Genomic DNA, 26,662 nt, shown 5'->3' with positions numbered 1-26,662 from the left:
ATAGACTGTTGTGTTACTCAAGCAAGTGTGATGCATTAATGTGCAACAGAGCAAAACAACCAAGTCCAGTGGGGGAAGAAGTACTTCAATGGTCAGCAGCTGGTGGGTCCAGGTCCAAAAGTGGGTTGTGGGTCTATTCTGAATGGACCGCAAGTGACTTGCAAATGTGTCATTTGGAAAGAAAACACACTGTGCGTTCCAATACCAATACAACCATACTATATAGTGTGCCAGAAAAAAATTTAGTATGTCCCAATAAATAGTATGTGAAATGCAGTATGCCTAAAATCCCAGGATGTTCTACTACATCCGGTCCAATTTTGCAGAATGCAAGCCAGCATGCTTTTCTGCCTTTTCTGACCCACAATCCTCTGCACAGTGGACGATACATCACAGCAACTGAGCTGCACACAGATGACAGCTTCAAAGCTCTTTGACAGGAGACTGACAGCTCATTGAAATCTTTTAGAAGACGCAATGACAGATGACAACGCATTCAAGTGACTGATAACCAGTCGAATTGTAACAATACAAATATTAATTATTTAATTGAATTTAAAAAATCATAAATATAACCAATTACAAAAGGACATAGAATAAGTATTAGATAACAATGACAGAAAAATACAAAGACTATGTCATTTTACTAGCGTGAATATAATATGTTAGCATCTACAATGTATGCACTTATAACTTATTGGAAAATAACAGCAACAGAGCTCTCAGGGTTGATCTCAATCTCTGGTGATCTCGGCAAATGGTGTTTTGTTTTATCTCCAAGGTAATATATGAACAAGAAGGTCAAAGACCTAATGTTATGAAGAAGTAGTATGTCCTGATTGTGTGCAGTAAATCTCCAACATAGAGCTTTTATTTTGAAGTGTTGTTTCCTAGTGTAGAGTGAGTGACTAACGGACAGTTTCTTAACAGAGACAGCAAACTAGCTCAAAGACATGGTCAAACGCAAGTATGTCGCTGAGTGTATTAACTTGTGTGGACCTTGAAATAATCACTTTGAAGAAATCTGGACCCCGTGGCTGGACCGGTTGGAAACCACTTACTTAGATACTTTATTTACAGTAAAAGAAGAAATACCACAGCGTAAGAGTATTTTGTTACAAGTACTGCAGTAAAAATATTACTAAAGTAAAGGTGCATAAGCATTTATAGTAGTAAAGTTCAAAAAAAGTGTCAAACATACAGTCTAGGGGCCAGAACTGGCCTGCGAAAGGGTCAAATCCGGCTCACTAGATGCACTTGTGAATGCAATGGTTTTACTGGTCAAGCCCACTTGTGATCAAATTGGCTTGTATGTGGTCCATGGATTTTAATGAGTTTGACACCCCTGCATTAACGTGTACATCACTAATATTGGTACTGGAAAAGATAGGGCTACTTTTTATATTCTTTATATACTGCTGAGCTTAATCCACAATAATACAACATAATTCATTATGTTTGTATTAATAATCTGAATCTGCAAAGCAAATAATAGTGTTAAATACACAGTGCGGAATAAAATGTACAATATTTGGTTTCCACTGAAGTAGAAGCATAAAGTAGCATAAACTGGAAACACACGAAAAGATCAAATACGTCAAAACTATACTTAATTTCAGTACTTAAGTAAATGTACTTAGTTACATTCCAGGATTGCCACAGTTTAAGGCCGCTGAGGTACACTACAAGAATTTACCTTCCAGTATCGACCACCTGGACGCCCTGCCCTCAGGTGACTTAGCCTCATTGTGGAGTTTCCCTCTGTGGACGTCCTGAGAGATGTGTGTAACAGAGAGACTCAGCGTTACCTCACATGAACTCTGAGCAGAGACACGGCACTTTGAACGCTGATGGATACAAACAGCAGCCTCCAGTCACAATAACTCTCTTTCCATCAACTTCCTCAGACACTTTATTCATCTCTTGGAGACAGCTGAAACTCTTCTCCGCAGGCTCTGAATAATAATCAGCTTTGAGAAAAAACATACATAAATCCATTTCAATTAATATGTAAATAATCTGATGTAAACACATAAATAGCATCAAGATAAGATATAAATTCCTCTCTCTTAGCAGCACAACCGAGGGGCTTTGTTGATCTGGGATTTCACTTCTTGTCATCTCGCTTTGTTTACACACACATCATGCAGCATTAAACATCAATGCAGTTTTAGTCTCTCCAAGGACTCAAAGCAACTCAAAGAGGCTGGTACCAAAACTCTACACATCATCTTTTTACATTTTGAGGAAGACATCATATTGCACTATGAATAATCTCTCACTTGGAACAACATAACATACATATACAGTACTCATGGCTCCATGGGTCTGAACGAACTTGCTGCGCTCTCAAATACAGTACAAGATAAATATAGGACATGTGGGAATTTACATACAGAAAAAGACTATACATCATCACTTGGCCAACAGGTTTTATATCTCCCCTTCTCCTCCAGAGACTAGTGTTGGCACAGAGGTTATCTTGATAGTCAGCATGATAGAGGATCAAGGACCCAAAGTTTAATCTACTGCGCGATAATGTTCTTATATATCTCAGTGCACATCTTTTTACGAGGATACATTTAATATCGTAATCTTCACTCCCTTGGTTGTCTTCATTAATCAAAGAAGTTGTTCCTGATGGAACAAGCTACATAACGCTTTGTAATATGGCACACAGTGCTTCTTCTTCACCTCAGTCTTAAAGGATAGGTTCAGATTTTTCAGAGTTCGTCTTAATACACTACTCATACGCCCATATATTCATTAAAAGAGTCACTGAAAGGGTTATTGGTTGTAATTGTGACTGGTCCGCCAATGTATATATGGCATGGGGGTACTTAAAATGAACACAGCTGTTCTTGGACTGGAGGAACTTCACATTTCCAAGAATCCTCCTTTTTATTGTGTCTGCACCACAAGAGAACGCTGTTTTGAGGGACATTTTTTTTTTAAATTCCCATCTCAGATTAATGCCGGGTTCACACTGCATGACACTTTTGTCTTCAGGAGTCATAAAATCGTGCTGTGACTTGGCCTAAGGCCTGACAAACTATACGATGGTCCACAACCAATCATCCCTGGTCGTCTTTCACGACATGTGTGATGTCATCGGGTTATTCTTGCATTATTTTTTATTAATTTTACTATTATTTCAATCACCATGGCTGTTCATGTGCCAGCTGAAATGTTTTTATAGTAATGTAGAAAGCACCACCAGATGGCAGAAGATACATTTTAAGTACTACATGCAGTTTATGCAAGTCACTGAATCCTCCACAACAAGTTCCTGCAAATATTTCACAATAAAAGCCTGTTTGGAAATTGAGGGGATTCTCTTAACGAAAATTATAATGCTTTTACTTTCAGAGGAAATAATAAATAATGGCCTGTTTCTAATGTAGCACTCAACAATTTTTCCCTTTTTACTCTGTGTGGTCTTCCCTAGCGAAAATATCAAAAAAGGCTGGGGTGTTGTTGACATACAGTTGTCCACGACAGCAGATCACTCTGTGTCTCTATTGGTCCGCTGTGATGGGGGGAGTCATGAACAACAAAAAGAAAATCAAACATGTTAGACCTTCTGTCAGGACATTGTGAGATGTCCCAGATGTGGCATCGATTGTCGTCTACCATGACACACTATACGAGATGAAACGATGGATTATCATGCACGACACTCATCGCTGTTCACGATCTGAGCCAACTCCGTACGACGCTCCAGCTGATATCATGTAGTGTGAACCCAGCATAAAATTTCTCCCAGCACAAGAGGAAAATTGAGAGACAGAAGTGAACAGTGATTGGTCAACACATGAGCCAATTCAGCACAGAACCACCATTTTTAAACGGCAATAACTGTGTAAACAATAGAGACCTAAAAACACAAACAACAGCTCGTAACAAGAAAAATGGAAGAGAACATGGACGACTGCATTTACAGTAAAGTCCAGGCTTTACTGAGCATACATATGACAGGGGACAACCAACACGATTTTGACTCATCAAAGCAAAATAGGTGTAGGCCAGCTTACGTTGCCTCAGTGCTCCTATTAGTGGTACGAATACAAACTGAAAAAAAAAAAAAAGTTCTCCAGAAGATAATTCCTCCCAGAAGTGTTTGGTCTGAAAATACCTCATGAGTTGGAAGCGTTCGTCCTCTGTGCACCACGAACACACAAACTACATTTAGTGTCAACCCATCCAAAACTTGTTGGGACATTTTATATTCAGTGTGGAAAGCTGTGGACCAACTCACAGACCAGCAGTGCCGTCTATAGAACTGTTGGCATAATAAACATGTGAACTTATCCTTCAAGAAATTTAGCCTTTAAATTTGGCACATTTCAGCCTTCCCCCTGAGGATCATCATCATCACCCCTCTGTTTATCACCACCATGATAACTGACATTGTTATTATTACTAACAATATCACCAGCTACATTATCAACACTTGTTTTTGGACAAATCTAAAGGTTATCTTCATTCTACAGAAGAAACTAAACAGCAGCTCACAGCTGTACAGACGATATGCTTTTATAGCTGCTCTGTCACTTGATGCCCAAATTAGAGACGATATCAAAACATTAAAAATGTCTTCAGGGACTAATACTGGGCAACAGTGATGTTTTGGAATTAAATAGCATTATGGCGTTTCCATCCACTTCTTTACACTTCACAGACTCAGCATGGATGATCATTGACAAGCATGTACAGTGCAGTCCGTCTCCTGTACAGTTCATACACACTCACTGTGTTTTTTCTTTATACATTGTCCAATGAGCTCCTTTATTCGCTTATTGGCAGTGTTGAGTCAGTTTTTAATTGGTCAGTCCATCAGCCCCAGGTTGGGTATCCATTCCACTGGGATGAAACATGAAGGCATCAAAAAGAACAGGAGGCTGAACACAAGCACAACTGAAGTCAACTGCTGTGGGAAAATGTCTTTGTAGGATCATCTCACTCGCCCAGGTAGTAAAATGTCAAGCTGGAATCAAACTGTTCGCTGGACTGAAGCCAGTGGGCGGTTTAACTTCAACCTGACACTGCTCTGGTGAAGGTACACAAGGCTGGTTGCGAGGCAGGGGCTCTGCTGAGGGTTCTGCTCAAAGCTAACGATGTGGCTGAAGAACAGACAAAGGGCTACGCTCCCCAGGTTGATTTATAGATCATGTTATGAGGTGAGTTTAAAGAAAACAAAACAAAAAATGGTAAAATAAAGCAGAAGACACACTATGGAAAAAGAAATAAAAATATGCAGACACTGAAACAGGGCTGAAGTTTTTTCGGGTCGCTGTGTGGGCGTGCTGTCTACTTGCATCAACATTTTTGCTACATAATGATCATCCTTTGTCTCATCAGACTCCACAAACACATAAGCCAGACAGGAAGCATTATTTCCCTCTGAGAGAGACAGAATACATGCTCCTCAGGCTGCATTGTCAGTGTGTGCTGAGGATACTGAACTACGAGGGAACCTGCAGGGCAGTGCGGTAGAGTGAATAAGTAGTGTTACATGAATATTAGGTTTCATTAAGGAGCTTATTAGGTTTGGATCATGCTATCTTTGCCTTTATACTCAAATATGTTTAATGATTTTACTTTCAGAAGTGCAGAAGTTCCTCAGTCTGACCCTAGAGGGAGCTACAACTGTCAAAATGACATTAAACTAATGCCTGTATGTCTGATGATACATAACAGACAAGTGAAAGATGAAAGACTTTGAAGATAGAGACACTTTAAATCTTAAATCTCACATGCATCAATATCTCTGTGTTTCTAATATTGCTGTTTTAATTTTGCATTTTGTATAATCAGAAATAATCTGTATCTCCATGAGCAGTACAGGCAGACCAGCAGAGGTTACTGAACTCTGTGTGTGCTGATTCTCCTACACACACCTATACTCACATACGAACACACACCTGTACTGGTTAACATACATTGTGTGTTCAGCTCTCATTTGGGACACTGATCCTTGCTTTTTGATATCTTCCTAATGAGTAGCAAGCTCATCTCACACTAGGTAAAGCTGGAACTGATGGCACACACACACACACACACACACACACACACACACACACACACACACACACACACACACACACACACACACACACACACACACACACACACACACACACACACACACCAGAAGTGTCTACAGGTATCAGACAGTTAGATTTAATGCTCTTTAAGACCTCTTCAAGATGACTTTAAACCAAATTTATGACAGATTTTTTTTGACAAATCATCTTTCTCTTATTCAAGCATTGCATGCAAGTATAGAGGTGAGAAATCGGCTATATAGCTGTTAGTAAACAGTATGACGTTTTTGGTAGGTGGGGCTTAGCTGGAGGCAAAACAATTCTCCACAGACATTAGCTAGCAAGTTCTGTTGGCTTGTTTTTGACGATGGAGGAAGATGATACAAGTCTCTCATCATAGAGTGCTTTCGGAAATATTGATTCCAAGTGCACTCTGGCACAAACTGGACTGTTGGTAAATTCAGAGCGCTGTCGGAATGTACAGTTTAGTTATGCAGAGCACCGCACTCTTAGAGTGGCAGAGCACACTCTAGGCACTGTCTAAGGAGATGGAGCAGCAGAGCGCCGAGAAGAGTGAACGTGTGATTGACGTAACTGTTCGCTAATTCATATAGATATAAAATGTTCTATTTCTTTGAACAACGGGGCTCTCATTTTAGTGTAGAGTGTCAGACTGAATTCACGAATGCATCATGTCAGGTTACTTGAATAAGTAAACACTGACCAACGGGACCAGACTGGCCGACCCGTATGCTCTCACTCAGTGGATGGATGATTTGACAGGATTGCTGAAGGTTGGATGGTCGGCTTTGTGGTCGATTACTATGCCAGTCTTACAAAGGAGGACGACACTTGAGCAGTTTCCTATTAAAGCTAATGTTAGCTTAATGCGCTAAAAAGTTAGCGTTACAGAGAAACCCAATATTCCTCTTAATACCTCCCTAATTGCTGATGAGGTGGACATGATAACCCTTAAAGCACAGGATGTTATTCATCCCTACAACAGTAAATACTTTCTCCCTAACCTGATATGAAGTATGTGCTGCACGTGTGAGCATTTTTGATATTCGCCTCTGTTCAGTCCTTTCGTCTTATCGCATTTAACCTTAGTTGTCTTCGTTTTTGTTGACAGGCAGTTGCGGCTGGTATGTGATAAAATGTATATTTTGAGCCATGACTTCTTCTATTCTGGCTCCTAATAACACATCAAGATGACATTTTAAGACTCTACAGCCCCGTGGTGGCAATTCATGTTTTGCCTCCAACTAATAACGTCATCGTGACATCAGCCCTAAAAGGGTCTATATGTGGTCCTGAACAGAGTTAGTTTTCATGTAGAGATGTAGTTATTAGTGTGAGTTTGTTTAATCTACATTTTGCCAACAGATCAGTGCGTGTATAAAGTAAAGTATTAGGTTCAGTGGTAGGTTTAAAGATTTGCAGCATCAGAAATGTGGACTGAAATGCAGAAGATCCTGACTCATTTTGACAGAAACACATCAAAAGATGGATCAATTATATTGCATAAAATGTTTGTGGCAAGTAGGACCTCACAAATTCACATTTAAGACTTGTAAAAAGAGACGACTGGTTGCTCTGTACAATCAAACGTAGATGAGAACCTTATGTCTGGTGCTCATGGAAAGGAGAAATAACAGGATACACAGGAATGCAATCCAGGCACTCCAAAAATATATCAACAAGAAAGGAAATATTAAAAAAGCCTTTATTGTTGAAGCTAAATCATTTAAAGAGCCGACATGTTTCGACCACTGTAGGTCTTCGCCAGACCTTAAAAATGTTTAAAGCCCTGACAGAGACAGAATTAAAAACAGTTTTTAAAGCCCTGACAAAGACCTACAGTGGTCGAAACATGTTAGTTCTTTCAATGAACCGCTGTAATAAAGGCTCTTTAATATTTCCTTCGTCGTTGATATATTTTTGCAGTTCCAGATTGCCATCCTGTGTATTCAATCAAAGACTATTTAATGACTTTTCAGACCCTATATTTATAAAATTGAATTGAAGACATTTTAAGGCTTTTTAAGGACCTGCAGACACTCTGTGCACAACACGCCAGATACATGTACACACTACCAGGGAAACTAGCGCAGTCTTACAGGGCCTGCCTGGATTTGCTTGCGTTCCCAATGAGCTGAGACCACAGAGAATATTGTCTGTAGGATCGACTCCAACTCCACGTCTGCCAGGATTTTGTGTGCAGGAACGCAGGGCCACTAGCCACAGTTATGTGTATACAGTATGCATGTGCGTGCATGTCCCCTCACTAGTGTCTGTACGAGTACTTGGGCACGGTTGTGTACATTTGTATGCGTGTGTGTGTGTGTATGCGTAGGAGTGTGACCTGCAGCTGTGATGTGGATCACTAGTATCCACTGCTGTGAATGAGAAGGATAAATAATCCAAGGTGCTCTCTGTTAGTTGTTTGATATTGAAGCCAAATGCATGTGAACAGAGCACAGAGCAGAGCGGTCCCACAGCAGGCCCAATTTGCCAGCATTCAAAGCGGCTTGACCCCAACCACCTGACATGAATGCAATCATTCAGCGAGACCGGAGAACACTGGGTCTCCCAAGAGGCTGGTAGTTTTCCTCCATCCAGATTTCAGAGCTGCTGCACAGACCTCAGACTACACTGCCAATGCGTCAGCAGATAGACATAGTGACAGTGACCCCCCTGGAAACAATCAAGCACTGACATCCAGTCTAATCAAGGGTAAGCCCGCTGAATCAGCTGTACGACAGAGATGGTGTGACTCATGGAACAGACGTGATGGAATGAGAGGGAAGGTGAAAGGAAAAATTGGAACAAAAGATTTTGGTTTGGATAGCTGTTGGAGAATGAAAGACATTCCCTCACAGACACTCTGGATGTTGGCTTGTGCGTGTGTCTGCTAGCTGTGTGGGTTCTGTTGCACTTGTGTTTATTCTGTTATCCAGTGTGTTTGTGTAAGCCAGCTCCTGTTCTCGTGGTGGTACATTGTAGGCCCCAGCAGGGAGAGTGTGAATGCTGTGGATCACCTCCTCGCCTTTTTCGCTCTCCACTCGTCTTAGAACCTGGTGCTCTCATGTTTCAGCATGCGGATGTTGGTAAGAGTCCCGCTGCCCCTGTGGTGGTACCCGTAAGCCTGGCGCTGCCCCTCCAGTCACCGAGCGCTGCTGCCTGCCGATGATATGCTGCTGCTGGGACTGGAGCTGCCCGAACCCCGGTCTTCAAACACACTGATCTCTAGCTGAGGACATGGCGAATGTCAAGGATCATCGTGATGAAGACAGTATTAAAATACAGGGTTGAAAATGTACTGGCGGATCTTTAGGCAGTACAACTCAACAATGTCCAACAACAGCCAAGTTCCTGTACTGCTGACACTGCATTTTTCATCTCAAAGTGTTGTTACGTTAATGTGGTGGTGCATAACCTAAACAACTGATTTACTCATGAAATTTTTCTGCATGGGGAGATCAGTGACTGACGTCAATGATCGCAAAATTCAGCTAAAACTCCCAAGATCTCACAGTTTGTGTGTGTCTGCTGCTTTCCTCCCTCTGCATTCCAGGTTTCCTGTTGCTCTCTCATTGGTTACCAAGGGTGGGTGTAAGTCACATGTGGTCAAACGTTAGCTTTCTGGTTAATATGTAACTTAGCTCGGAAGACATATTCATGCAACTTTAGTTGTGGGTTTTATAGTGACAGGTAAAGTGGTGAAGTTGGATGTTGTGGTGGTTGTGTCGCTGATTTTTCATCTGCAGAACTTTCATACGGCAGCCCTTTTTTTTTTACTTCGTCATTGACAACATAACACAATCCAAATTTTATTATATTTGGATTAGCCCCCTCTATGACAGCTGCCTCGTGTGTTGGCCTCTGCTAGTCTGCCACGTCCCAGTAGGTTGCCAGGTTTGCTCGTATTACAATAGAAATTGCCAAATCATGTTTCAAAAACAAAATGTAACTTCTCAAAGTCTAGAAAAATACAAACATTTATTTTAAAGAAGTCAGGTCGTTTATCAAGTCACGTTTACCAAAATAAGTCAAGTCTTTTGTCAGTAAAGCCTCAAGTCCTCAAATTTGCAACTTAAGTCTGACTCGAGTCCTTCACGTCTGTTGGATACTGCACATCTCCTGTCTCAGACTCGTCTCCGAGGTGCTCCGAATACAACTGTTTGAGGTCTGCAGAATCTGAAACAGCTCATGACAAGGTGAAGATACCACTCAAACTAGATGTGTTAATTGGCCAGCTGGTATCAGACAGAACTGTCAACTTGTTACACTCCGCCTCCATCTTCAGTCCGACACTGCGTCCACTCTAAGTGATGTGAGTGCAACTCAATTTTCCCTAACCAGTGACTGTAGGCCAATGTGTCCGTCTGAATCTAATGTCATTTTAAACCAACACTGATGCGCAGCCATGCCAGCATACCTGTTTTGCCAGGGTTTTCAGAGTGGAGCCGAGCAAAGCAAAAACAAACTGCGATGTTGGGCGATATTTAGAAGACGAGTCAATTTAGAACAGCCTCAATAGCAGCGTCTGTCTTGTCTACAGTGCTTGCATTGTTGTTATTACTCCTCATTGGTTCAGGTGCACTGACAACAGCGTTAAGGCCTTTGCACACTAACTCCATTTTTTTCGTCTGAAATTGTCACATGTCCAAAATAAATACGACCTCACATTGTGTCAATTACGTCAGAAACTTTCGTCCGTCATAAACATTTTCGGAACAGGTTCGATTTTCTGCATTTTTTCGCATATATCAGAAGGCTTTAGAGATGTTTGACCAAGAATTATTATAGAAAATGTGGAGGGGGGACACAGCTGCGACAAGACAGGAGAACAGGGTGCACAGAATCATTTCACAACTCAGATAACTCTTGTTCAACAGGTTTGTCATTTTTTTTTGGATAGTGGATAGAAAAAATGCATCCGGAAAAAAAACGGACTCAGTGTGCAAAGGCCTTTACTCCCACCGGTTGCACTGATTGGCTAATTAAGTTCCCCCGCGGCACTCACTAGTCGTTCTTTGTTTTAACTTAGAAACCGCTGTTTGTGTCACTAAGTCAGATGAATCAGTCAACCCAAAGTCAGTGGAGAAGGTGAATACAAAAGTCTGGACCCCGGCAAGTGGATTTGCCCTTTTGAGTTTAAAAAATTGTGATCTCAAAGTAATAAGGGTGAGACACATACTGTGCTGTTCTTTGGGAGAATGAGGTCTCTAACAAGCCTTCACAAACAGAGAACATATTGTATAGGGGTGTATTGACTAATAAGTGTTGGTAATAGGTTGGCCCTGTGACTTGGAGCCTGTTCTTTGAGCCCGTCTGGGGCCAGGTCTGTGTGATGGTCTACTGGACACATTCTCTCTCTCCCTTTGCCTTTTAACTACATGAGGAGCTGTGCTGGGATCTCTCCGACTGACACAGAGAGACACACATCTGGCCACTTCTGAAAACTGTAAAAGAATATACGATGAGCCTTGTGAAGAGCTGGAAACACTTGAAAAGATTGTGATAGAGCACCTTATTTTGGGACGATAAAACAGAACAAGATGGCCTGAGCAGACCAAACACAATGTCACAAGCGTGTACATACCTTAGGGTGCTAATTCATCACATCACCCTGTTACTTTTTCACCTTTTCTTATCAAAGGACATTTGACGGAGCACGCATGCTTTTTTCAGCCCTGTCCTGCTTCAGATTTACTCCTGGGAATGACAGTTGGCCATTGAATGGCTACTCTGCAGCAGCTGGAGTTTAAGTGCCTTGTTCAAGGGCACCTTGATGGTAATATATGAGGAAGAGGAGGTATTACTTTTTCATTTATCCAACCCAGATGTTTCTAGCAGTTCCAGTGATTCTAACTGGTGACTTTCCCCTCATGAAGCCTAGTTTCTGCAACCTCAAAACTACTGCCACATCCTCTCAGTCTTTTATATGTCCCATTTGGGACTTTATCCTCTATTTGTTATGCACTCAAAGCAGCAGACAAGCAAAGGATACAACCCTCATTCCTCTCTCTATGGGGTCTGTGAGCAGCAGACCTCTAGGAGCGTAGATCTTCTCATTCTGCTCCTGGATGTACCCTGATATCTTCTTCAGCACCTGGAGTAAACAGGGGGGGCAGAGAGAGGTTAGAGAAGGACAGAGGTACAGTTGGAGGTAATCCATATTTGATTAGAAACATTGGAAGCATAATGAAAACCTAAAAACACAAGTACAACATGTGATCTAGCAGAAAAAAATCTAAACAGACATTCCAACTGGGGATCCATTACCAGCATATTACTTTTCAAAGTGCACATTGTGTTACAGGTAATAAAAATGTGCCTAAAAGAGGCTGAACAAGGGCAGGGCTGCGGCAACTTTAACCTCCTCCTGTGCTGTCTTGGGTGGAAAAAATGAAAAATGGAAGAAATGAGTTTGCAGTCCTTCTGCGCATAGTTAGCATACGGCATATGATACTGACTCTCTCGAGTCATTGCCCGTCTTTATTTTTCCTGAACATTATAATCTAAACTCAAAGTAATTCCATTATGCTCTAAGTACGGCAGTTATTTTCATACATAGTTCCAAGCCACTCATGTCAAGCAAGGCTGTATGAATTGAATTACTAAAATTGAGGAGCATGAGCTTTTCTCTTTTTGAAGTTTTCCATTTGGAAGCTTTAGTTCCTAATTCCAAAGATGGCTCTCTCAGGCTAAATGTCATGCCTTGGTTAACTGTCGGGGCAGTTTGGAAACACTCTAAAATGTGAGGTGGACAGTTTATTTGGATTGCATTGGCACTGGACTTATTTCTCAGTTTTGCAAGTGAGTATTGCATCAAATGTGCTAAAAACCACAGAGCAGCAGTGGAGTGAAGCTGAGCACTACATTCAGACCATGTCTTGGCACACCAAATTCAAAGAAGCATGCCTGTAAAGATTCTCCTACGCACTGCAACTACAAACACAGTTTGCCCTGGAGACTAGGAGAGTGTTTACAAGAGCCTCAGAACTGTGATGGAGTCCCATGTTGCTGCTGATAGCAACCAAATGACTGTTGACTGATGCGCAGTGATGCTAAATGGACAGATATTAGCTAAAGTGGCATCATTAGAGCAGCTTATTCAGCCTCAGCTATGCCTCTGTGGACACCAACAATGCTGATGTGCCATGCTCCTCCGAAACTCTGTCAATCAGCTAAACCATGCTCCACTGATCACTGAGAGAGCTTTCACAACTCCTACAAAGGAGCCGCGGTCTTTAGCACATCTGTGTGTCTGTACTAAAACAACAGACATTTGTATAACTCGAAGAAAAAAATGACTGCATTACTGTATATTAGAGGGAAACAATGGTAAAATACAACTTTGGTCTAATTTTTCTGGCTTTAGCATTCGTTTCGAGGCACCAATTTAAAGGTTCAGTTCGCAACTCTGGAGGAAGATAGTTGATTGTTTAATCTCATTCCCAGGTCATCAAATGCTAATGACTTTGGGTTGGTAGTCGATTGAACCACCAGCCCAAAGCTTCGGTATGTGACGACCTGGGACTAAGACTCAACAATCAGCTATCTTTCTCTAGGATTACATAATGATCCTTTAACTGCTGAGATTTGGGAACACATGGACATTACTAAAATGAAGTTCAATCAGGTGAGAAACAGGAGCAGTCAGAAATTCAGACAAGTTGCAAAGAAGCAAACAGTTTAGCCATACTATTTTCATCTTTATCAGGATGTAAAACCAAAATTGACTGCACCCATAAGTCTGGCCAACCTACAGGTTTGTTTAAAATCTGTATGATTGTTTGTGCACTTGTATTTCTTTCCCAGTCAGACTGCTTTTTAGCAATTAATTGTTAAAGGTCTAGTGTGTAGGATTTAGTGGCATCTAGTGGTGAGGTTGCAGAGTGCAATCAACTGAAACTTCTCATGTGCCAAGCGTGTAGGAGCAGTATGATGGCCGATGCGAAAACACGAATGACCCTATCTAGAGTCATTGTTTAGTTTGTCCATTCTGGGCTTCTGTAAAAACATCATGGCAACTCCATGGAGGAGGACCCGATCTGTCTGTAGATATGATTGACTCATTCTAAGGTACTGAAAACCAAGCAGCAACCTCTGAGCCTGAAAAATGAAGCTAACATGTTCATCGCTAGGCCACTTGAGGCTGGCTCCAATACAGAATAGAGCCACGTACAGCCCTATATTAAAATGCCCAACTTTACAGCAGAAATAAACATGTTTGCAGCCTGGTAAATAAAACAGTTTTGGTCTCTATAGCTAATTTTTCTCGTCATGACAACTGAAGGGGGGTGAATTTTTATATTACTCACCCATTTACATTTAATTAAGGCCCAAAGTTATGCATACCTAAGGGTGGTGCTGTTGCTACAGTCTATGAGTCACTCATTCACAACTCCACCCTCTCACCCTCTCATTTCTAGCTCCAAAAAACCCAAGATGAAAACGGCCTAAATGCTGAACTTGAGGTTTTAAAAGTCTTCAAACCAAAAGGGTGACATCACTGTAGCTTCGTCCATTATTTCATATTGTAATGAAAACACAACGATTCTTAGTTCCCGGTGATTAAAAACAAATTAAAATATAGTTATGGATATTATATTCCATTTCTGCCAATATATCCTCCTAAATCTTACACACTGGACCTTTACAACCGCAAAAAAATAGGGTCCAAGTCACATGCTACAATTATCCTTTGAAGTATGCTGTGTTGGGATGTAACACTTTTGTGTCTGATTTATTGAACATGACAGATTCACTTCCTCTTTTGTAAGTTAACTAAAGGTCACTGCAGCACTCAGCCTTGAGAGATTAAAACAATAGAGGGTGCAGAGCAACACACTGAGCAGCACTCCTCTGGGATGTCAAAGGCCTGTTACAGCTGCAGGCACAGCTGCTAATATAGTGACCCCTGCTAGTGGAGACTAAACCACAGAAGAATACTTCTCTCTGTCTCCCACTGGACGGAGAAAAATAAGAAGAGACTTTCACAATGAAATGTCTGGAAAATGTTACGATCGGGGAGCCAACAAGACACGAAATTCCTCCGTTAAGCCGTTTACGAAGCCATCAAAAGGCAGTGGTTTGCTCCACTGTGCTGCTTTAAATCAGTCAGATCTATGTCAAGAACACCTAATCAGAAAGCAATCAATATTGGGCTTGGAACAATGACAGTATCTCCACAAACACAATACAATCCGTGTCTTTTGTTATAAACTCCATCAAAGAGTATGACGCACCACAGAGGAGAAGAAGAAGAGGCACACAGAGCCCTGACTAATAGGTTTACTGTGGTCCAGGGAAAAGGCTGATCCTTTCACTGCTAGCAAGCTCTCAGGGCAGCTCAGTCCTCTTCAGCGCAACAGTATGACAGTCAAGTGTACAAGCTGTGCCGCCGTTGCACTGGCATGTCTGTGACAGCCCTGAAAAGCTTTGCGAGTGTGTGTGTGCATCGCCTAAGAAGCAAAGGTGTCACAGTCTGTTTCACTTGCATGCCACGAGTGTGTATCCCTCTGCTAGAATAAAAAGTTGTTTATGTCACCGGTGCGATATAAAGGGAAATGTGTGTATACATGTGTCTGAGTCAGTCCCATATTGTGAATAACAACAGGAAGAGAAGTCAGAGATGGAGGGCACATAGTATGTGTGAGGGAAGCTTTATGAATGCTTGTGCACACATGGATCTGTTCTGACATGCTGGGAGCAATCAGTGTCCTTTGATAGGGTGAGATGCAAGCATCCAGGGCTCCAATGAATCTGCACACTGATCCACGCTCACTGGTGTGTGGCCTCTTTATCAGCATACACACACATATGCGCACAAACAGCATCAACTTGGGTGGGTTATATTTGATCATCGTCAGTCGTAAACGTCATTCAGCCAAGATGATGAAGTTAAACAAGTGAATAAACAACTCTCCTGTGGGGCTGATAGCGTCTCAGCGTCCCAGTGGAGCAGCACCCAGCTGACAGGGAGATGAAAGGAGCCTCAGAACAGGCCGTCTGTGCATGGCTTCAACACAGCAATAAGTCCTTTTGTGCTTCTTGGTCAAGCTCCCAGTACCTCTGTACTGCTTTGATAAAGAAATGTTTACAAAACGCAACAAGACCAGGAAGATGAATGTCGTGGGTGACAGAGATCAGAACACAGAGGCATGCTGGGACTTCACGCCACTCAAATTTCATCTGAAACAGCGGCGGTACCCACACAGTCACAACAGAATTCGGTACCCACACAGTCACAACAGAATTAATCAAACTCACTTTGTATGCGTCTCTATATGTGTTTGTGTTATGCATGCGTGTACTGTTCCATCTTGATAAGCTTCGACACAGCGGTGTGGAGTTTTAATCACCTGTCCGTTGTCAAGATGGATGTCTTGGTTGTGTTGGAGGTGAATGCCATGTTACAGCTGGTGTGCAATGCCTTGCCCAGCAGCACACAGGTGCCGGCTTTGGGGCAGGATTAACAAACTAGTGGATGGACAGCTGTGCAGAAGTGAATCAGATCTTATCTCCTGTTTTTTGGCTCTGTTGCCCTGTGTGAGTGGGTGTAAATAACCTCAGAGGGGCATAGTGCACCACAACACACAACTGGATGGTTATGTGTTTGAGAGAGAGCTGGCTTCCATAAAAATATCGCAGTAAATAAATCTTGTGGATGGGCAGTGGAGTGTAAATTAACCAGCTGGAAATGAAGAAGGTTGAGCTGCGATATTCCTGCAATGATGCACAGGATCAGGAGGATCACAATCCATTCAACTGCCTTCATATCTTCAATATTTCAATATCAGAATGATTCAGTGTTTGAATATTTATCATGGCAGCACAGTGAGCTCTGGTGTGTGTATCATCCAGGTGTTTTGGTGTCCTCTCTACATGTGCATATTTGCACATTATTCAATAGGATAGGATCAGTAAATTGCCTATGGGTGTCTATATGTATTAGTTGTGTGAAAGACGAGGTGTTGCTCAATGATCAACTTTCCTATACAGGGTCACAGTCAATTAGCTGTCATCATTGCATAGATAAAACCCTTCTGTGTAGGTAAATGTGCTTTCTGTTACACTAGTGGTCATTTTATGTGCTTGGATTTCAGTGTGCACAGGTGTATTACCTTCTCATAGCGTGTCTCCATGCAGAGGAACACCATATAAGCTGTTGCACAAGCCAAACATCCTTCCAGGTACGACTGACCTCCGATTTTTTCGGCCTCCACATAGTAAGAGTTCAGGGTCTTCACCGTCTCCTCGAGCAAGGTTCGCTCAATCTACTTACAAACACACAGATAAAAAATACCAAGGTAGAGATATGGAGGCATGCACACACCATTAGGACTGAGAAAGTGAAAAGAGTTTTGGCATAGCTGTGGGAGCAAGCTGTTCAGCTGTAAAACAGCCTGCCAAACATACCAGTTGCATTCTGCTCAACCCAAAGTACTCCTACTTTGTCGAATAATTTATCAACACACCTCAGTTGAAGAATAAGAAGGAACTTGAGGCTAAAATGGAAAAGTACTTAAAAATGTGACTGCAATGTGCTGTGTTTGAGCATCTGACAGGGAACATTTACACTGCAGTGATTAAAAAAATGTTTATTAATGTTCCCTTTGCACTGACTCCCTCTGTGTTTCTCTCTGTTTATGTTTCTTACTTACTCTGTGTATGCGGACTGTCTACTTCTGATGCTAATTGCTAGACAAATCTACAGCAAAACCCCAACATAATAGCGTTCACAAATGCTAATACTGCAAGGTGAAAAGAGCAAATAAACAGCACTTTCTCTCCCAGTGCCCACAGTAAGTGTTAAGTGTGAAAATGTTTCTTGTACACAGACACCAAAGATTTTTAATAAGTTGTTACACTTATTCTGCTTTTTTCTGCCGAGTGAGTAATGCAGGATATTAGAGGTCATGCTGCAAAAGTTTGTATGCCTTTGTGGATGGGGCGGAAAGACTTACAAGTTAATGCACAAGCCGATATCCATCATTCACATGTGTCCTGTCATCCAGGATGCTTAATCTCATTAAGTTATATTAAGCCATCAGTCTCTCGGTGGTGGAGAGTGTGGGTGTTGTTTCAGGTGAGTTGGGCTTTTGCCAACATTTATTGGATGTGTGTATGTGAGTGTGTGTTTGTGCTCACCCTGTTGTCGAGCTCTGAGGGGAACTTGGTCTGGAAGCGGCAGACGGTTCCTTCGCTGTAGTCTCTCTGCACAAACACCTTTGTTACCAGCGATGCACTGTGCCTCAGCTCCTGAAGGTTATGAAACTGAGCAGTTACACAACAGGGGAAAGCACAAGTTAATTATATTCATGCAGGTACAAGAGTAGCAGAAGTCTGTACTACAGAGCAAGGTCAACATACCCGGGGTATCTTTTGGTTATGGCTTCACTAACCCTGACAGTGACCGTCTGGATAACTGGTAACATGAAGCTGGTTTTCAACTATTTCAGTCAACCCTGTTTTCCTTTCCAGCCACGAGCATGTTAATGTGAAAGAGGCAGGGTTGTTGATTACAAGCGACATCATCAGAACCATTAATGGAGCACTTTATTTGATATGGGAACGTTGTGTTTTAGGGACAGCAAAAACTTGACTGAAATATAGAGTATTTTTTCTATTTAACTGATTGTTTCTACTATGTCAGGAAGGAAAATTGGTTTCTCACTGATGAGGTCGAGCCGATCGAAAGGTTGCATTCACAGGAGCTAATTAAAAGTGTGTGGATTTTTCTAATAGAGAACAATTTTTCTTTTCATCCCAGTTATCAGCACACAGGTGTCTCATATTATTCTGAGCTGCAGTGATGAAATCAGAGTGAAAAGCATCTGCGCTGTCAGGTATCACTGTGGGGATAGAATAAAAGCTGCACAGTTAAAATGCAGCCAAAATCATCACTGTATGAATTGTGTCATACTCTCCATCTATTAGAAGTTCTGTTTTAAAAAGACAGTGGAAACAGAAAGCCTGGAACAATATAATGATTCCACTAACTAAACTATAAAATAGGCCACACTGGGCTTTTATTCATGTCTAGATTCTCTGTTTTTTTTCTGATTGGTCAGAGGTCAGGGTGTTGACAGGTTGTGATCCGAGTCTCTGAAGTTAGCCTGCTCCAGAGCAGGTTTGCAGAAGTTACCATGGTGATTTATTCCTGTAAAAAGTGAATCAGCCCCATAGTTATGAAAATCCAGGGTTAACTATGAAGTTAACTCTCTAATTGAAAACCAAATTTTTCCACCTCAGAAACATAGCTACAGTACAACCATTTCTAAATAATAAAAGATGCTGAGATATTGATTCATGCCCCTTATTTCAAGCCAACTCAACTACTGTAACGCACTTCTTACTGGCCTCCCAAAAACACCACTGAGAGATGTCAGCTCAGCTGCTCTGCACTGACTTCCTGTTACTTTTAGAATTGATTTTAAGCTCCTCCTCCTCCTTGTGTACAAAGCCCTACATGGGCTTGGACTGAGCTACATTGCTAACTCCCTTGTTAACTATTTGACTCCAAGAACACTGCGATCATCTGCTGCTGGTTTATTGGTGGTTCCCAGCAACAGCCAGAAGAAGATTGGGGATGCAACCTTTGTCAAGTACACCCAAAAGCTATGGAACACACTACCTATAGATATCAGGGAAGCTATAGCTCACAAAATATTTCTAAAAGAAAGCTAAAAAGTATCTGTTCACTTTAGCCTTTAACTGGCTCTGACGTTCCCGATGCAGGTCTGAAACGCTTTCTTTTAAGACTTTTACTTTATATTTATGCTTCATGCTGCTGCAACTCTTTTAAAATCTTGCTTGATTTTATGATTTATAGTTTTACAACTCTACGATTTTATGAATGGGTTCTGTTTTATGTTCCATTATGTCATTAGATCTGGTGCTACTGTGGCTCCACATCAGATACAGTGATCTCAATTTTCCTAACAGAAAATTCCAGTCCGACAAAAACCATCTCACAACATAAAGTCATCCAATATTTCCTGCTGGTTTTGAGTTGTAATTTTATGGAACAACACAGGTGCACCAGGGCTCCTCAGTGAGATAATGGTACTCTGTTGCTATGTCAACAGCAGGTGTAGATAGCACTCTTATACATTCCTCCAGCATCAACAGGCCCGATTGCAGTAATAACAAACACTTTGAAAGACACCCCTTTACAGCACTTTGGTGCTGAGTGGTGTGTTTTACACCCAAACAGTCATTTCCCAAGCAAGTGGGCCAGTGTAAGTTGCCCCCTGCTGATCTAAATTACTCCTCAAGAGGATGGTAATTAGAGATACAGTACAAGTGTAAAGGGGGGGGGGGGGGGGGGGGGGACAGAGAAAAAGGAAAGCATTCATTTCAGTGTCTCAAATAATTTTACATAAACTCCATATTTCACAGAATTTGTGCAGTTGTTGTCTTATTATAGTCACTATATTTTAATCTATGGATATCACAGTCATAGTGTGGCGAGCTGCTGCAGTGTTGTTTTAATTGAAAGCAAGCAGAGTCTCTGTTTATGAGGTTACCTGCATGTATGAGCCCAAGAGAGTCATTTCCAAGTAAGCAGACACAGTACAGTGCCAGCCTTTCATCTCTATATACAGGGAATATCACTCACAACCAAGAATAGCATCCGAGCTGCTATTTCCGTCAGCCAAAAGCCAAAATCATCTCGCAGCCACTAGATCTTTCTGTCTGCCAGAGCTTTTAATATCCGTCTTTTTTGCCTTCACCGTCTCTCTAACACTGGACACCCCCCCCCCCCCTCTCCCTCCTCCTCCTCTCCACACTATCTTTGGGCCATCATGATGAACAACAAGTCACTCTATTAATAGAAGCAATTATCAGCACACGATTGAGAATCATTTATCCAAGTGAGGATCGGTTGGCTGAGAGTTAGATTCATGAAGATTACAGGTTCTTTGTTCGTGACTGTAAGAGTGCGTGTGGGTGCATGTATGTGCGTTGGTTTTTCACATGGAAGTATGTGTGTCAGTGGCAAAACCACAGGGGACAATGCTCTTTGAAGAATAGGGATCTGCCTTCAAATTTTGACTGGAGGGTTTAAACTTGTTTACTGCAAACAGAAACTAGCAGTAAATAGTAAGTTTCCAGAGTAAGAGTTTTGGTGCCAGATTTAAACTTCATGTGCCCAATTTTGTGGATTTTAATGCTTCAGGTATAGAAAGAAAGAAAGAAAAAGAGGACGGACAGAAAGAAAGAGATTAAATACATTGGAAGAAAGACATGAGGAGGCATATGGAAATAACTAAAGTAACGAAAGCGGGAAATTAATAAATATTTGAGGAAAGATGTGAGGAAAAAAGTAAAGACAGAAAGAACTAAGGAAAGAGAGGAAGAAAGAAGAAAGGGCACAGACATTTTAGTTGTCAGGAGTCCAGACCAGAGAGAGAGTGAAACTCGCCAGCTCGCCTTGAACTGTCACATGCACTGCATTCAGGCCAGTGGGACATCACGGTGTGTTTTGGCTCATTGGTGACCTACTGACCCCTGTCTTACATCTCTGTGCTACATGTAGCTCACAGCTGAGCAAAGCAGGCAGGAGTCATGTGTCTCTGTGACAGCCAGTCAGACACCGAGTCTATTTATTTGTCCAAACACAGGATCTCGGAGGACATCTCTCCCACCACTCCCCTGATTTTAATGTACTTGGAAACTTGTGTTCCACAGTTTAGAACTGATTAGTCTGAATTAAGGAGATGTCGTGGCTGAAGGTCAAAACTGATGCATCTTACAAAGTGTTGTGGCAGCCAGTGCTTTTTGCGTCACTTCACGTCAGGTTTTGATTGGGTGGTTTGTGGATGTGAGCCGTTCTGCAGCGGCAGTCACTTTGTGGGAATTTGGCCCTAAATTTGGAACTTTCTGCCAATCAAATATGAACTTCTGTGCTGCTTAAAGGAACACTTTGCCCACAAAAGGATCATTTGTATATCAGTTAGTACTCACCCAGTGTTACGCTGAATTTGTGAAGAGAACTTAGTTTTTCTTGCATGTCTCCAGGGTGAACGAAGAATCCAAAAACTGAAAACATTCTTGATGAATTGGAGTAAAAGGGGGACCACATTTAACAACAGCAAAACTATATCTTCCACATACAAGTAGCACACCTGGACAAGCATGTGCGTTTGAACTTTGCTTGTGCATTGCCTTGAGCAGAGTTCAAATGCATGCAATTGCCTAAGTGACTGTTCATGCGGAAGTGTTTTTTATTTATTCTTTAACCTTTATTTAACCAGGAGGTCCTATTGAAATTGAAGAGATCTGGCCATGGGAGCAGCCAATCAAAATACATTTAAAATGCAACAAACACAACATATAATGCAAAAATCCACACTAAAACAACTATTCAAACATAGTGGCCTCTCAACAAAAAACAAGCACAAGTCTCTGTCACTACATTCTTTGATGATGCCCTTAAATGCGTTGATTGATAATAAATGTTTCTAATGTTGGATCTTTTTGAAGCTTATTTCATGTCCAAGGTGCAGAGTAGGAAAATGGCGTTTCCCAAGATCTGTTAAAACATGGGGTAGCCTACATTAAAAGATAATAGATTTAGATTTAGATAGTAACGCTGTAGTGAAAATGCATGTGCAAGTGTGAGCAAGTACTGAGCACACCACTGGATAAATGAGACGTGGATTATACTGCACGAGTTGTGTGAGAGTTTGTAGTTTTGCTGTTGTTAAACGCGGTCCCCATTTACTTCAATTTGTCAAGAAATTTCTCAGTTTCTGGACTCCTCTTTCACCATGGAGGCATGTGAGAAAAACAAAGTCTTCATGAATTCAACACAACACAGAGAGAGTAACTGACATACAAATTAAAGTTTTGCGGGTGAAGTATTCCTTTAATGTAAACCGACCTCACCCTGACAAACCAGGAAGCTTGTGGCCTCTTTAAAGTTACTCACAACCACCAAAGTTCTCCAACAGTTATCGTGCTTTGATACTGAAGGAACTTGATGAAATATTTCTTCAGTCACGTGGTGTTGATGTTACCGACAGAGCGGTCTTGTCTGTGTCCATTTAAGCCCTCAAGATAAATGTTTTCTGTTGGCAGAGTGCTGATGTTTACTTTCCTGCGTGGGAGATTGGGGTTCAAATCCAGTCTATTACTGTGTCTAAATATAGCACGAGAGCAGACAGCAATGTTAAAATGTCATAGTGATCACACAGGACTCTATTAAGAAGCTCGGCATCATGCGGCACCATCTGACTCCTTCCGCCCACACATCTGTTACTTTTAGTTTGGTTTATGTTTGTTTGCACATTGATTAAATGCAGAAGTGAAGTAAAGAGTGAAAATAAGTTAAAGGAGGAGGATTTAACACCAGTTAAGCAGCTCGTAAAAACATATTGCAAAAGCAAACAAAAGATAGAAATAAATGAACAAAACAGCAGAACATGTACAAAAATTATGCATTCCGTATTTTATGAGTGGATAGAGTCACTGGCTGAAGAACCAAAGAACTCTACGTCAATCTAAACCTGAAGTAAAGGATGACACATGATGCATAAATGACCTCTCATGACCAAGGATGTCGCTAAAATGAAAAAGACCACTTTAACATATTTTCTTTGTCAGTCCTCTAATACCCTCCCCCATATCTGTTTCCTCCAGCTTGGATCTGTGAGTGTGCGTTACGCTCATTGCCATGACATGTTTCATAGCTTATTCACTTCGACTCAAGGAACACATAGCGACAGCACGGGTGAGTGCTGCCAGTGGGCAGACATCGCAAAGGGCACACACAATTACAGCACGCACAGTAAGTACACTCAAGAGTCAGACGTTTCTCATCTCAGAGCTCTTTTTTTCTTACTTTCAGCTCTCTCTTTTCATCTCCTCATAATATAACGGGTTTCCTGCCATTGGGAGCAGCATTTTTTCATGCTTGCTGCCAAGCCGAGCTAGCCAGGGGTCTATAAATCATTCAAGTTTAGACAGTGTTGACAAAACAGTTCAAATTTCCATGACATCTAGGTGGACGATCAGCGGCTCTGAAGCCAAAGCTGGAAGAGGAAATCTCTTTTGGATAAAAGTGGAGCATTGTTTCAGTAGAGAGCTGTGCCTCTGCCAGCCTCTGAGATGATTACTGTGCTTCCACACATTATTCGTCAACAGCGTAATTCTCCAGCCAGGGCTAGCCTACAGACAGAGAGGAGGATCTGGCAGTAGTGGACTTAATGGATCCAAAGACTGTCCATGCAGCACAAACAGTCTGCGGTATGAGCTGAGTGTTACTCAGTCACTTAACGTCGTCATCTGCTGACTTGGCATACAATAAATGTCATAGAATGAGTTCTAATATAATAAGAGATGGCGGCAGAGGCAGGTGGATAAAAGCACGGACAGGAAGTAAACTGTGCCGCTCGTCTCAAACTCAAATCACTGATGGTTACAAACTGCAGCAGCCTGTTCGTATTAAATATGCCATGGATAATTGATGGACCTTGGACATTAAATCTGTCCTGGTTTGCACACACACTGGATGTGTTTGTGTGCATCTACGTGGATGTGTGTGTGTGTGTGTGTGTGTGTGTGTGTGTGTGTGTAATTGATGGGGCTTGGACAGGGATACTGGCAGACCACCAGAGGAAATCAGGGCCACTCTGCCAATATCTTGCAGACTCAGAGGGGGAAAAAAACAAAACATAGTCATGAATCCTGTCCAGCTTACTGTCCACTGCACCTTCACCTGCAGCACCATTAAGCCTGAATTACAACTTCACTCACCCATAAACTGGACTTATCAATCACCCACATATACATATGAACACACACACATGCACAAATTACCTGCATGGGTGTAAGCTGGCTCAAACTTTCCAAGTAATGGCTGCCTCCTCTGGTGAGATCATTATTATGATAACTAAGGCAGCTATGTCTTCAGCATTATGGTGACATCACCAAGGACACCAAGGGGGACAGGGGAAGATGTGCTGCTGGCCCGAGAGCTACCAGGCATTACTGAGGCTAAAAATACACCAAGCAAGCACTGTTGATGCTTTGTGGAGTAACTAGTTACGTGACACCGCCTGAACAATACAGTCTCTGTGCATCCTCTCGCTGTATAGAGCTGCCAGTCATGTTGACTACATTGATTACAGGCATGAAGACAGCAGAGTATGGAAAGCTGATTCAATCTGCGGCTCATTGCAAATGCAAAGCCTTGTCAAGCCAATTTCAAAGTATGACAGTGGGGAAGACAGAGAGAGAGAGACTGTCCCTGTCCATGGTGCTGACTGCTCCATCATCATCATCACCCCCACTCTCACCAGCCTCCACAGCTCTGACTGGATGTTCTCCACCTGGCTGACACTGGCTCTAGTTTCTTACTAGGAAATGCATGAATATCTGGTTAAAAGAAAAGGAAAGGAAAACTCTGGGGATGTGCGAGTGTGATTACAGAGCTCAAAGTGTGATGAAAGAAAGTGAAATAAAAGCTCCTGGGTGAACAATATTCTTTGCGTGACATGACTCCCTGTTTCTCGACTCCACATTTACAATAAGCCAAATCCAGCAGGCTGATTTGACTCAATTAAGGCAACACTGACCACGGTGGATCACAGAAATCGGAGGCAAAGAAGCAACACATTCAGTTTACAAGACTGCAGTTCACAACCTGCATTTCTTAGAAAAAAAACCCCGGAGGAACAGAATCATTTGTCGGGTTTTTCCTCATAAAATAAAAGAAAAAAATGCAGCAGAGGAGCTGAATGTCTTACCTCTGTCGCCATGTTGCAGTGAGAAGGTGCAGGATCTGTCCCGTGCTGAAAACGGCAACCGTTTGCTCGTGCTGTGCGGGACACCGCGACTATAGAGCGTTGGCAGGAAGACTAGGAGGCACGAGCGCGCGTGCATGTGCGAATGCGTGCAAGAGCGCGCACCCTGCGAGTGTTATCGCGGAATACGGGGGGAAAGTGGGGGTTATGGTAATTGCATGAGAATTTTTATTAATGCATAGAGCGAGAATAATTCGACCTAGATTCAGTCCTCAAGGTCAGGCTTTCAAAAGGCAAGTTAGTGATTTTTTATTTCATTATTTACGGTTTATTTATGCTGTTTCTTTTTGTGGGCTATTATTATTTAATTTATCATCAATAATTCAAATAAAGTGCCCCGGTTTGAGCTTCTATTTGTGACCAGTCCAAGCAAAACAACTCACATGTCTTTCAAAAAGGCAATAGAGTGTCCATACAGGTACAGAAAAATCAAATGTTCTCACCAAATGATCCAGAATATAATATCTGAACTATATATATTAAAACTGAGCTTTATTAGTGGTTTAATAACTTTTAAAAGAGTAGGATGAAGCAAAACTCTGCAGCTCTATAAGAACACGGAACTGCCATACTGATACCCATGAGATAAAAATATATTAGATCATTATTAAGTCACCACTGAGTGACAATGTGAGTCCCCAGGGAAATATTACAGTGAATTTATTCTGAAGCATGAATCACTGGTTACTGCCAGCATGCAGTGAAGCTCAGTTTTATTCAAATGGAAGCCAGTTTTCATATTTAGGCAACGCTGTACAGTCAGTAGGTGTTTACTGTAGCCAACAC

The 26,662-nt window shown here is 41.8% G+C and overlaps 1 protein-coding gene across 2 annotated transcripts; it reads right to left on the bottom strand.

The window, feature by feature from the left end:
- Window positions 1-1,249: 1,249 nt before the first annotated feature.
- golga7bb (golgin A7 family, member Bb) lies at window positions 1,250-25,914 on the bottom strand. 2 transcript variants are annotated; one of them, XM_049599914.1, is made up of 5 exons: window positions 25,820-25,914; window positions 18,213-18,338; window positions 17,186-17,338; window positions 12,064-12,165; window positions 1,250-9,300 (listed from the first exon to the last, which is right to left on the bottom strand). In XM_049599914.1, the coding sequence occupies exons 1-5, from the start codon at window positions 25,829-25,831 to the stop codon at window positions 9,214-9,216; spliced, it is 480 nt and encodes a 159-aa protein (XP_049455871.1). In that variant the 5' UTR covers window positions 25,832-25,914; the 3' UTR covers window positions 1,250-9,213. The 2 variants fall into 2 exon arrangements, with proteins under 2 accessions (XP_049455871.1, XP_049455872.1); XM_049599915.1 differs by having other exon boundaries at window positions 18,213-18,323; window positions 25,820-25,903.
- Between the last annotated feature and the right edge of the window lie 748 nt (window positions 25,915-26,662).

This window comes from Epinephelus fuscoguttatus, linkage group LG16 (genome assembly GCF_011397635.1).
Source record: "Epinephelus fuscoguttatus linkage group LG16, E.fuscoguttatus.final_Chr_v1".
In the NCBI taxonomy this organism is placed as follows: Eukaryota; Metazoa; Chordata; class Actinopteri; order Perciformes; family Serranidae; genus Epinephelus; species Epinephelus fuscoguttatus.
Note: the sequence above shows the minus strand (reverse complement) of the source record. Positions and strands in the feature narration are given on the sequence as shown.